The sequence below is a fragment of the Dreissena polymorpha genome, chromosome 6, assembly GCF_020536995.1.
Source record: "Dreissena polymorpha isolate Duluth1 chromosome 6, UMN_Dpol_1.0, whole genome shotgun sequence".
NCBI classification, from domain to species: Eukaryota; Metazoa; Mollusca; class Bivalvia; order Myida; family Dreissenidae; genus Dreissena; species Dreissena polymorpha.
This window is the reverse complement of record NC_068360.1, coordinates 40203132-40216995: the sequence shown is the minus strand read 5'-3', so window position 1 is coordinate 40216995 and position 13864 is coordinate 40203132. Positions and strand designations below refer to the sequence as shown.

Below are 13864 nucleotides of genomic sequence, written 5' to 3'. Positions count from 1 at the left end.
TTGTTATTCTACAGTACACGCTTGTTGAATATGACTAGGTTGTATGGTCTAATTATTATAAATTAGAACGAATACTTGAACCTGTTCTGATTAGGAAGGAATGTTTGTATTGCAATTCGACGTATTTCTTTTATTTTCAGGTGTGCATGTTCATGTTACACACCATATCGTGTGCAGATTGAGTGCAAATGCTGCACAGAATACCCAGAGCTGATGGAAAGGATGGACGAGGCAGGGGTAAAGTGCATACCTGAGCATACTGGCTTCAAAGCTAACTGTCTCCATCCAGATGTCATTGAAGTTTCGTTTTATGAGTTCCTTGATGTAAATGGTCCCATCGGTGATGAAGAACCAATACATGAGTAAGTTGTCATTAATTATTAAAAATGTTTATGAAACCAGGACAGATTGTTTGTAAAGAAAATACACTGTAGACATTTGTGTGAACTTGTCATTTGTATTTCATACTGTAAATATGTTTTGATACAAATAATAAAAATAACATAAAAAAGACAACAATTTTAATCAACATTAAAATACGCGTGTATACAAGATGACTGGGTTATCTAATTGTAAAATGAAGTATCAATTTGCTACACAATGATTTTTGGTTACTTACAAATGCCAGTTCATTATTATTTTTCAACATTTGAAATAAAAATATAAATACAAGCTGTTTAATTTTTTCAAAAGTACACTACAATAACAACCTGCTACAACATGATGTGAAGTTGCTTACAAAATCTGATTTCTGACATATTTTCAGTAAAATATATATTATATAATATTATATTCAAGCTGAATAAGTTTGCTAAACTGTAAACTTAAGTAAGAATCTGCTACAGCATGGCTTGTGTAATTGTCAAGTTGAAAAGTACCTTTGTTTTACTAAACATACTAATATTTATCATAATGGTATCCTTATACATTTATAACTTCAGAGTATACAGATACATTGCATATAGAAGACTGGCTCGTTGGATTTGGCACCGTCTGAGCAAGAAGGACTGACGACCTCTTCCGTCATGCGCTGTGGCAGCCATTCGCCAGAGATTTCCGTCCGACTCATACATTGGATTTTGCTTCGCCAGGGATGGAAACTAACGTTTTACAGTCGGTTGCCCACATGGACAACCATCTATAGTTTTTTGGTTTCCCATCGTAAGCCTTAACGCGCCCAGTACTATGTACATCTTTAAAAGTAATAGATAACTATACAACAAAACGGGCAACCACTAATTTCCATCCCTGTTCGCTAATTAAATCGCGAACGATGGTTCTCACTTCTGCACAGCCTCTGACTTCAGGATTCTGTTTGCAGATGAAGACAGGGGTGGCAGTGAAAACAGAATGTTGCCAGAGGCAGCCCTTGCATTGGCATCGCTCTTGTACTCCTCTTTCATCCTAAGCAGCTCTGCCATTACTTCATCAACATAGTCTGAAAGTTATATTAAAATAAATTATAATTATTGATAAATTGTTCCTTCTTATTAGAGAATAATATACAATGAATGTTTTTTGTATTGTTGTCTTCAACCATGTATTACAGAAATCTATTGCTTTAAGAAACCAAACATTTTGATAAAAGATTGCATGTAAACTCATGTATTTATTTTGATATCTTAGATAATTTCACTATCTGTTCAGAAAAAGAGACTTGTATCAAGATTATTCTAAAAACTCAACAAGTTCAAAATGCAAATACATTTAATGTTGTTTTACATTCAGAATAATCACCAGATTTTAGAATCATAATTTCTAAATTTTGTTTCAACATATTGGACAAGTTCAGGTGATTTCTGTAAGCGGTAATGTATTTTTTATGTGCAAAAACAAAATTCTTCAACAAGATAATTCAATATTGCTATCTGTGGTTGTTATTTATACAATAAAATTCATTATGAATACATTGCTATCTGTGGTTGTTATTTATACAATAAAATTCATTATGAATACATTACCATAAGTGCAATTCTCTTTAACTGCTTTAACCACATGGTGTCCAGCCTTGTACTTAGGATAGGAGAGTCTGTATCTTTTCCCCCCCTGTCTGGTCTCAGCCTGCTTGCGGTTTGCATTTGCCACGGAATGCAAAGCAGCAAGATGTAGTCTGCAATTTTAAAGTAACATTATTTAAATGAATTTCAATATGAACTGAGACACACAACAGAGACCCCAACACTTTTGTCCTTTACCTGTGGTTTGACAGTGAATCCCTTATGTTCTGTTGGCCGAAATACAACCGTCTGAAATGATGAACATTTTGAATTTTTCAGAAAAACACAATGCCCCCTGCTGCGCCACTTTGAAGCATATATTTGACATTTGACCTTGAAGGATAGCCTTGACCTTGACCTTTCACCACTCAAAATGTGCAGCTCTGTAAGATACACATGCATGCCAATTATCAAGTTGCTATCTTCAATATTGCTAAAGTTATGACCAATTTTAAAGTTTTCGAACGGACTAACAGACTGACAGACGGATGAACTGATGGACAGTTCAAAAACTATATGCAACCCTTTGGGAGCATAAAAAATAGAAAGTTTCCCCATGTATAGAAACAGAAAATAAAGAATAAAAACTATATCACAAGATTTGAGGATTTTTTTCAAGCCAATGTAAATATGTAACTCCTATCACATAAAAAAAACAGGCTGTTTGGAAATAATTAAACACACTTGTTAATAATTGACATTGTTTGTAGATTGTTAAACAAACTAATTATTAATTGACATTATTACGAACCTCAGATGTCTGTGATGACTGCGAATACACATTATCAAAATGTGATTCAGGATCACTGATCCGAACAGGCGACTGTTCACAAGACATTTCTTCACAGACATCTGGCACTTCCACACATGATGAATATGGGTCCTACAAATAATTGTCATGATACTTTTTATAAATTCACACAGAATAATGACAGAATTACACAAATGTTTATATCACTTAATATAAGCCAAACTATGCTATTGAACTTTGAAATAATGTGTCGCACTGTGAGAAACTGGGCATAATGCAGGTGCGTAAAGTGTTGTCCCAGATTAGCCTGTTCAGTCCGCACAGACTAATCAGGGACGACACTTTCCGCTGGAATGGTATTTTTTGTTTTAAGGGAGTCCCTTCTTACTGAAAATCTTGTTAAGACGGAAAGTGTTGTCCCTAATCAGCCTGTGCGGACTGCACAGGCTAATATGGGACGACACTTAACGCTCAGGCATTATGCCTAGTTTTCTCAGAACGCGACAGATATATTGCAATCATTAGCCTTTTAGTGGTAGTGGGGATAGTCTGATCAGTTTCCTTTTCGGATTTTGAAATTGAAGGGTGCTAATTCTTAAAAGAGCTCTTCAGTGCACAAAGCCATATTATCTCATTTGCATAATTTTAATATAAAAGCATGTGTTTCATTATAATTACTAAGTAAATATTTCTAATAGCATGATTGTTAATTGAAAACACAATTTCTATTATAAATAAAACTAGTTTCAGTTTGAACTTTTATATTAATTTATTGATAAATACAACTTCCTTTATAATCATATGATAAAATCCACACAAGAGCATGGTGTAGGGCATAGTGAGACCTTGGGTGGGACTTGGAACTGCACCCCTTGGTTAGCTAAGCTAGGGCACTGGTCTGATAGTAATACATTTTATGATTGTTTGTTGATTTAATTGGGCTAGGAATAATCTTTTATCTTGAAACCATACTGTGTTCTACCATAATCTTGTGATATATCCAAAGATAAGGCGCTATCCAACAACCAAATAGCCATAAACTCCAAGACACTGATGGCAGTTCTGTATGGATTAATACACAACACTGGTAACTGGTGTCAATTTGACTGGTAACCATGGACATTCTTGAAACTTAAGAAACTAAGAAGCAATCATGTGCTTTGTTATATTTATTGAATCTAGAGAATATTATTTCAGAGAAATGCCAAGCTGTTCATTGTTTAAGAAATAATAAATTGTACAAATAATTACAGTCCATGCACAAAACCCTTCTCAATTTACATTTTTATCTGAATAATTCAATACAGCATTCTGAATGGTGTTAGTAAATACTATTTATATTTTTATTAATACTATTCTAATTTACTTTTACAATGTCTTTTAATCATCTGTGTAATAGACAGTACTTTTTTTTATTTTGTTCAATATATCAGTATAAGAAAGTTTAAATAATAATTGCTTTACCAGCACTTTGATTCTCTCATACTTTCTTATCTTATGGAAATGTAATTGAAATAAGCTCAATATTATTTTTATACTTTGAATATTTTTGGTGAGTTAGCTAGTCTTATTTATTTATCAAATGGAATGTTCTTGTCAGTTTTAAAGCTGTTCCACTGATTAACCTATTTTTCCTTATTAATAAGAGAAGTGTTTTAATTAATTGTTTGTCACTAAGCCATTAATTCATACATGCATACAAAATATAAGAAAATTTTGAAAAATATATATTAAAAGGTAAAATAATAAGGCATATCCATACTGGGCATAAGGCTGTACATGATCGAACCCATGTGTGCCTCAGCATTCCTTATAAATTGACTAGACTTTTAAAGTGTGGATGAAATTGGAATTATCATATAAGCTGCATTTCCCAGCTACTTGGTACAGAAAGATGTCCATTTTTTGCGGATGTGTTCTGAGTGGAAGGCTCATTATCCAGAAAAACCTAATCCATCCTGTATGTTGACCATCAACAGCTCTGACATTACTCAACACTATACAGGGAATGGCCTTGAGCTCAGGTCACCTAGCTGAGAAGGACACATATCAACCACTGCGCTTATAAGACCACCTTTATGTTATTGATAAAATATAATTTATTTAAATATAATGCATGGTTAATACTGTGAAGAAATACTTATAAGTTGTTTGCGGATTCAAATGTTTGACAAAACAATGTGTGAGAATACTATAGTCTATAGGTCAAACATAAGGGGACTGGTACATAAAGGGTGACATCCCAATATTTCTACAGTACAGCTTCCTCTCCTTTGTATTAGCCTGACCAGTATTTGAAATAAACTTGCATCCGAGACTATTGTGCATTATTTTCTAACCAGATGTCAACGCATTTTTTAATACAAATGTCTTGAAATCATTTGTAATAATATGCTGACTAATCAGACTAAAATTATTTAGCACTGTGAATTCATATCAAAATAAACAAGCATAGATTAGTCATTAGAAACATAATTACCGGTTTCTGGTTCCTTTTAGAATAGGCGCCATACTTCGCTCGGTTGTGCTTCCCTGGTCCAAGGTCGTTGGGATTTAGTGGAGCTTTCTTTGAAGCTTTGTATGCCTCTGTTTCCGGAAATATCGTTGGAATTGCACCAGCTTTGAGCTTGAGCTTTAACTCCATTCCAACAGTACTGTAGCCATAACACTTGGAGGATGAAAAACACAACTGTCGTCAAAATGTTTCAAGCACAATCTAGATGCCATACTCGGTTTGAAATCAACCAGTCTCCCATCGATTACTCTCCTGGAATTTACTGCCTTTATCCATTTCTTACAAGTAACATCATCCTTCGGAAAACGGAAAAAAACCTTCTTTCCCTTTTCCTCACGTTCTTTGCACCCGAAAGCAACACACTGAACCATATGGAATAACGATTGTCATGCAAAAAATACAGAAAAAAGCACACGATTTCAATAAAACTTGTGTAAAAGAATTATTTTCGCTAACGTGATAGATCTATTGAGTGTCAAATTTGACATTAAGCGCGAAGTGTTCACGCTTCGATTCGTAATAACAATGGACGAGTTTCCGATTCATGCGCGTTGAGTGCCTGTGACGTCACAACCAAAATAGGTGGCGGAAATACCCGGGCGGTTTACGGTAAACAAAAACATCGATTTTAAGTATCGTAACATTTTTTGCCATAGCTCTTGATGATTCCACTCGTTTTAGAATATACATATTTATAAAAATGCATTTTTCGTTATAAAATCGACAGTTCACCTTTAATTAAGAAAGTGAAAGGTTTTGGTTCTTAAGCATGGCACTTCTCCTCATTAATATCAATATGTCATGCATGGTACTTGAGTTACAGCCCTGAAAAGTAACATAAAATAAAAACAAACAAAATGCAATAACTTCTATTAAAGAAAGTTTAGGGTTACGGTTCTTGTGAATTACACTTCTCCTCATTGATATCTATACACCTATGAAGTTTCATGTTGATATTTTATATAGTTTATGGTATAGCCCTAACAGGTTTAGAGACAGACGGACTGACAGACTCCGCCTTTGGTGGGAGATAACAAGACACTCCCTTGGTGGCCTTGCACTTTTAAAGATTTCTTAGCTTTCACTTTACACATATAAGCGAAATTATTAATCCCCAGGGCAGGGCTAATTTTGACCCCAGGAGCATTACTTTTACCACTATTTGAATACCCCTGGGACATTAACCAAAGATTTAACCCCTGATCATTGCGTTTTTACTTTTACTTTCTCCTCATGTGAAATCTATTTTTAGCTCCAAGAACCTACATGTGCAACAGTTCATAACGTTTTGAATACATATATGAGTGGGTCAAACAATGAGTATTCCTGCAAAGTATCACGAAAATCTGTGCAGTAGCTTAGGAAGAGATTGTTGTCGACTGACGTAACATTTCTGAAGACTATCAATGCCTGTAAGCCATCCACCAAAATAGCTCAACATGTGAACTTTGTGCTCAGTCGAGGTGAGCTAAAAAAAGATGGAACAGTTATGCATCGAGGAACACGCTCAGACACTTTGACACTAATACACATAATATATATATATATATATATATATATATATATATATATATATATATATATATATATATATATATATATATATTAAACTGGACTTGTAAGCTATATAGGGGTCTGTTGAAAATAGCGCTACAATGTTGGCAAATAATAGAATATGCAAGGGATAGTCTATGGTACAAATGAGATGATATTCTTCGAATAACCGTATATCAAATAATATGTTCATAAAAACAACTTAACAGTTATTTGCAATTGTTTTGATTTTCAGTATTTTCATAGTATGTATATATTATTTATCAAAACATTGAATATGGTACAGAGATATACCAATTACTACGGTAACATATATATGCTTTTTCTATTGTCATAATTACATTTACGAATATCGGTAAGTCGCTTATACGATATTTCAGAGAACGTGATACTATATGACAATTGTTTTATTTCGGTTAACCAACAGACAATCTTAGCCTCGCTTATTTTGTGGTTTTGGTTCCAAAAGTTAAGAAACATTTCGTTCAGAACTGACGACCATTTTTGGAAATTTTTACATTGGGATCTTATGAATATACAACTTACCAGAAATGACTATATAAGTTTAAAAAAGTGTTACCTGTTTACTGCAGATTTGATAAGCACAACCCATGTATAATACGTTGTTGCAGTAATTGTAAAATAGTATGTGTATACAAGCTAAATGACTAATGTTCGGTGCATATAAATTATACCGTGTATGTGTATATCATCACATGAATATGGTGTAACGGTGAGTTGTATTATACTATAGGTTGATGCTGTTTTGAAAACGATGTACACAATCGAATGGTGCGATACAACCCACAAGCACAAATCGATAACATTCTTAAAAACATTGTATTGAAAAGGTTTACATAAAATGTTTACCTACAAAATCGCAAGTAGCATATTTATCATCGAAGCGTATAAATAGTTCCTACTGAAAACTCGGTCAGGTATAAATAGTTCCTACTGCATACTAACACACACGGCATTATCGAAATGTTGATGGCCATTGTGCTGGAGTTGCCGAAAACGGTAAGCTGGTCGGTATATCATAATTATACACTGTGATATTAAATATGTAGGTATTTCGATAATGCCGTGTGTGTTAGTATTTCAAAAGCACCGCATTCAGACCTCTATGGCATCTCAAATTGATATCTGAAATGTGACACACTTCGTATTTTTATGTTATAAATAGTTTATTAACTTAAAGTAAGTTGGGCACCATAAATAAATCATGTTACTGTAAAACCGTTACCATGTAGCTGCCTTTTTTTAAACAACATCCTGTTTTTATTATATCATATCGGAAATAAATATAATGCTATATTCAATATGACGATTTAGGTGTTTGGAGTAAAATAATAATATGCAATTTAAGTAAATGTTTAATGTTTAAGATTGTATCATCGTGGAATTAATCTTACTGCCCAAATCATTCTACAGCGATTGGTTAAACAGGTATGCACCGACTTGAAGCCGAGTCGTCAATACATGGAAACGTTGCGAGAGTATCTTCATATATCAAGTGCACGTAATATGATTATAACTACAAACATTATCTATATTTAAATTTCGGAAAATCACGTTACTTTTTGCTTTTGAAAGTTAATAATCTCATAAGACCACAACTCAGGTTAATTTTAATACGACTCTGTTATTCCATTTGCATACGTGTTGTTACTAACCAATCAGCCTTACTGTAACCAAAACGGATTTAATTTATTGAAACGATTTCGATGACGCTTGTGTACTTTGACCGATTAATCGTCGGTTAGGATGACTATACATGTTTTGTTTGTACATTGGTATATTAATGTTTTAAACGATGAAAAGTAGTTATGTGATTAGCGCTCTTGTTTCACCTTAGGCGTCGTAGTCAGAATATTGTAACTGTACAATCCGTATGGCTATCATTCAATCACATAATAACAAAATGTTTCAAGTTATTTTTCTCGGTAAGTAAACACATCGTTCTGGAAGTGAGTGCCACCTTTGATGGAATGTGCATGTCTATTATGTATTCAAAGCAATACAAGTAAAACTTGTTCAGTTTATGAACGTTTCGATTATTGTGCACGATACATTTCGTATGTCGTCATTTCAATATTGTTTTTAATCACCAAAAGGTTTGACACAATTATATAGTTTAACGTGTTTTCCGAATTTTCTATACATATGCACTTTGTTAAATGTATCACAAACCTAAAATGTACCAGAAATAACAAGGTTAGTCAATCATTGAAAAATACATGTAATCATTCTATTAACAATAAAGAAATCAATAGTAGCTCTATATTTTTGTTTTGAAATATATGCATAAAGCCTCTTGAGTTTTCAATATTAATATGAGCTTAGCTCTAAAAAACGGAAAGTTTTGTCCCATATTACCCTGTGCGGACTGCAAATGCTAATCAATGACAACATTCTCCGCTTGCATGGTATTTGTCGTTTGAATCTAGAAAATGTCGAGTGTCGTCTCTGAGTACTAAGTGCGGACTGCAGAGGCTAATCTAGGACGACACTTTACGCCCTTGCATTAAACCCAGTCTTCCCAAACCAAGGCTTATATGAGTCGTGTTCTGAGAAAAATGGGCATAATGCATGTGCGTAAAGTGTCGTGCCAGATTAGCCTGTCAAGACTGCATAAGGGACAACACTTTCTGCCTAACTTAGATTTTTGCTTTGAAGAGACTTCAGTTTAACGAAAAATGTCATAAAAACGGAAAGTGACGTCCCTGATTAGCCTGTGCGGACTGCACGGGCTAATCTGGGACGACACTTTACGCACATGCATTATGCCCAGATTTCTCAGAACAAGGCTCATATCATATAGAAACGAATCTGTGCACGCTCCAACTAAAATATCGAGTGAATAATAATAACACGTGACACTGCACCGCATTGTGAATGTATACTTGCTCTATCAAAAACGAGCAAAGAAGAAACATAACGTTACGCGATGGCAATCTTTTTTAAGTGCTAAAATATACCGTTGATATGACCTTTTTGTTTTTAGGTTTACGCCCAATGCACCAAGAGAGCAGCTTTCACATTTATAATGAATGCCAATCATATCATTGTATCAATAAATTGCACTGAACTCACTTCCTGTTTAATATAGTGGCCTATGTATCTTGTTAATTATCTACCATGGTTGAAGTAATTAACTATATGTTTTTCGCTTACTCATGTTTAATAATATATATACTAACAATTACCAATAATAACCGTTATTGCATCTTGTTGAATGTAGCCGCTTATGAGAGAAAGTGTTGCCTATAATGACAAAGCGATCTTTGAATGGCATGCTATTAAGGGAAAAGAACCGAACTAAACAAATCTTTATTAGGTTTCTCATATCACATAATGCATAATATATACACGGTGACAACAGATAGTATATAACAACAACTAAGTAATACTGTGAGAATGCTATCAGGATGTTTGATACAATGATGAAAAAGAGCAAATCTGATCAAAGAACCAGCAGTTAAGTATTTTGTTTATTTTATTATTTTATTATTTTTTTTTTGGGGGGGGGGGGGGCGGGGCGGCCAATAGTTAAACAAACAACGATCAAAGTGAAGAGTCTCTGTTTACGTACACATAATGCTATTTATAATACAGTGGCTAAACAATCGGCCAAAGTCAGCTAATTATTTTTTTATTATCGTTTTGTGCTTAAAATCTGTAGCAGAATATCAGTTTAATAATATGAACATAAAATATAAGGAAATGGAATAAAACATGTATGAAAGCTACTTCTACTTATCACATCCGTTACAAGGTTATAACATTTTGTATCGGAATTAAAGACATAAAACACATTTTATTATCGGGAGCTAAATACATTGTATGTAATATAAATGTTATTAAATATATAAAATTGTGCTCAACTTCAAAAAAAGAGGTGTGTGAAGAAAATACACTCACCATTAAAATACACTTACTCAATTATGAAACAATAAGTAAAGTATAATCTGCATAGATTAAGTTATTTAGGCCTTTTATTCATTTATTGATTTTCCATTAAATCAATATCAGACATAAAATGCGTACAAAAAGGAATAATCATAAGAAGACAACAAAAATGTATAAACAAAATATGAAATAATAAGTACGGTATGATGTGCATGTGTTGAGGTATTTAGAAATGCTTTTCATTCATTGATTCCCCTGCCTGGCTTTAAAACGAAATTTGACGACTTTTGATTTGCGGAGGCTAGTTGCTATACCAGTGTTTTTTTCACCTATAGGGGAATGGTGGCGGGGCCCGTCCAAAGGGGAAAAACGCGTCGTTTTTTAGGAAAAGGGGAAAATTAAGAAGTCATTCTTTTATATGTAATGATATTTATTATATGAATACACATGTATGTATGAATGAAATATTCACAGCTGAATGTCTCTGTTCTTTTTCTTAAATATATGTCAATGATTTGTTCAACATTAGTTTCAGTCAGTTCAGCCGTCATGCACAGTATCAGTTTTCCAAGCCAATTAAGAGTCTAATTGGGATTTTTTTATCAATAAAATGGCAAATTTGAGCATTTTTTATCAATAAAATCGGCCAAATTGGAATGTTTTTATCAACAAATATTGACACAATATAGATACATCAGGCCTTTTCTTGGCCATTTTGGAAAAAAAAAAATTCATGAAGTCCACTGATTTGGGAAAACCTAATTTAATATAACTCTTTATAATAATAAAAAATCATATTAATTATAGTTATATACCTTGTTAGATGTTTATAAAATGAATTTGAGATATATCTATCATTAGGCAGTTGTTTCTTAAAAAAAAATTTTTTTTTTTTTTTTTTTTTTTACTTTTGGAGGGGATTTTATTTTAAATTGGGGGAAAATATATACTATTTTTGAACAAATATTGTAATTGTACTAATTTTAGTAAAAATAATATTTTTATAATATATATACTCGTGTTTACACATGTACCCTGAAATTATTTATTTTCAATTATATTTAATGTAATTTCATTTTCAAAGTTGTGTAACATTGGGGCTTAGGGTCATTAAGTCGGTCAGTGTCATTGGAATTATTTTCCTAGAATAGACGTTATTCAAAACGTAACTCATGGGTACAGCACATAACTATTTCATGTGAATATTCGAATATTAACAAATTTATTGAGAGGATCAATGCTTAATCCGATGTTTTAGTGCATTTATGGATGTACAATATGAAACAGCTTGATTCACTTAGTTTCGTATAAAAACATTATGGCCGCCACATCTGTCAATCATATTTCATAAAGTGCGCATTATAAGCCAATCATAGCTGGTGGATATCAGTTGTTCAGCGATTAATATAGTATAGAGAAAAGAGCATGCGAGCTTTGTTTACGATAACGAACACTTTGAGATATTTGTGACTTAGGAAATATGAGATTTAATTATTCAAAAATGGGGAGGAACTTAACAGGCCCCGTGTTCACGAAACGATTTTGCAATCGAAAATCAATTTTAACTGACATCGATTTTTGCCTATCAACTACAATGAAAATCCATTTTCAATGACAAGCAAAATCCATTTTCGATTGCAAAAAAATGTTTATGTGAACACGGGGCCTGGTTCGCATCAGGTCCCGGATCAGCGTGTAAAGGTGCAGCATGAAACATTTAAATGAACTCAATGTTCATAAAGGGTACTCATTAAGTCTGTCAACTGTTAGAAAACAGTATATTAAGTGCGGTGCACTATAGTCGATCATAGTGCGGACAATGCTATATTCGTCGCAAAGTTTCTTAAGAAAATTCAGATCAGAATATGTTCATTGTCGGCGAGATAAAATACTTGAAAAAAACATATCTGGACGAGATTTGAAATTTGCCAGGAAAGTGACTACTCCAATTACAATTTTTTGAAAAGCTCCTGTTGTAGAAGATATTCGCTTTATATTGCTCATGTAACGCAACATGAATTCCAAATGGATGCTTTGAAGATATATCAAGAATTTTGTTAACATTTCAAAATGGTTTAGAATCAAAACAATGATAAGTATGTACATGCCGCTATTCAAGTGTATTAATTTGTATGTGATGTTGTTCGCCTACACTCGTCGGTTGGCGTCGGTTTGTACGGCAGAGTATAGTACTTAATAAAACTGTTCGAAATGAAGGTGACAAACAAACATACAGTATAGGATTGGCAAAGTTATTCACGAAGAACAGTCTCGAAAGAAAGAATGTCGCCGCCGTTCTTATCCTCAGAGCTGTAACGAGCACCCCTGCTGTCATTGGCAGTAATGTAGACAACACAAAAATTATGGCAACGCTCGACATTAATAAGGTAGTCCGTATTGAGTGCATTCAATTTCGTCTCAAGGTGGTAACGACCACACGTCCATTTATTGGTGTAACCCTTCGCCATCGACGCAAAAAGATTGCTACTCTAGTATAAAACACGCATGTCACGATGCAAGATATAACTGACAATCCGAATGACAAAACGTACGTTGCAAGCAGAAGACTTTTATAAGTGTAGTTGTAAACACAATATCCATTTGCGTTGTTATGTACAGTAAATAGTTGCGGGAATGCTGATAGCAAACATAGAATTATAATGTATAGTCCAACGTGTTTACCTTTGGGTGAGCCATCTCTTTCAATAAATCTTTCAACAGACGTTGCTTTAAAACGGTATACAGCCAAGCACGATATAATTACACTCGATGTATGGAACGTAGCACACAATACAAAATAGTTCAGTCTACATAACCAGTTTGGGGCGAATAATGGCCAAACGTCGAGCTGAATTATTATGAAACATGGCGCGCAGACGGCAAGCGAAAGCACGTCGCACGCAGCGAGGTAGAATACCATCCAATCAGTAAATGTCTTTCTCTGAAGTTTCACATGAAGGAAGATGACAAATGAGTTTCCAGGAATGCCCAGCACGAAGGCGATCCCAATGAATGCTGTGAGCGCCACTTTTGTCCACACTGGGACCAGAGAGGCCAGGTTTACATCCGCGATATTTTCATGGGAACTGTTTCCTTCCATTTTCCGTTCAGGACAACTCTTATCCTCGAAATAAA

The 13864-nt window shown here is 33.9% G+C and overlaps 1 protein-coding gene across 1 annotated transcript; it reads right to left on the bottom strand.

The window, feature by feature from the left end:
- Positions 1-437: 437 nt before the first annotated feature.
- On the bottom strand, positions 438-5975 carry LOC127834984 (uncharacterized). The gene is made up of 4 exons (XM_052361155.1): positions 5228-5975; positions 2749-2880; positions 1962-2110; positions 438-1438 (listed from the first exon to the last, which is right to left on the bottom strand). The coding sequence occupies exons 1-4, from the start codon at positions 5257-5259 to the stop codon at positions 1281-1283; spliced, it is 471 nt and encodes a 156-aa protein (XP_052217115.1). The 5' UTR covers positions 5260-5975; the 3' UTR covers positions 438-1280.
- Positions 5976-13864: the final 7889 nt, after the last annotated feature.

Bases quoted from the DNA above. Each gene is read 5' to 3' on its own strand.
- LOC127834984 (XM_052361155.1), bottom strand. From the start codon at position 5,259: ATGGCGCCTATTCTAAAAGGAACCAGAAACCG. The intron at 2,881-5,227 runs GTAATTATGTTT...AATTATTTGTAG, and splicing joins CTAAAAGGAACCAGAAACCG to GACCCATATTCATCATGTGT. The intron at 2,111-2,748 runs GTTCGTAATAAT...TTAAAATTGCAG, and splicing joins AGTCATCACAGACATCTGAG to ACTACATCTTGCTGCTTTGC.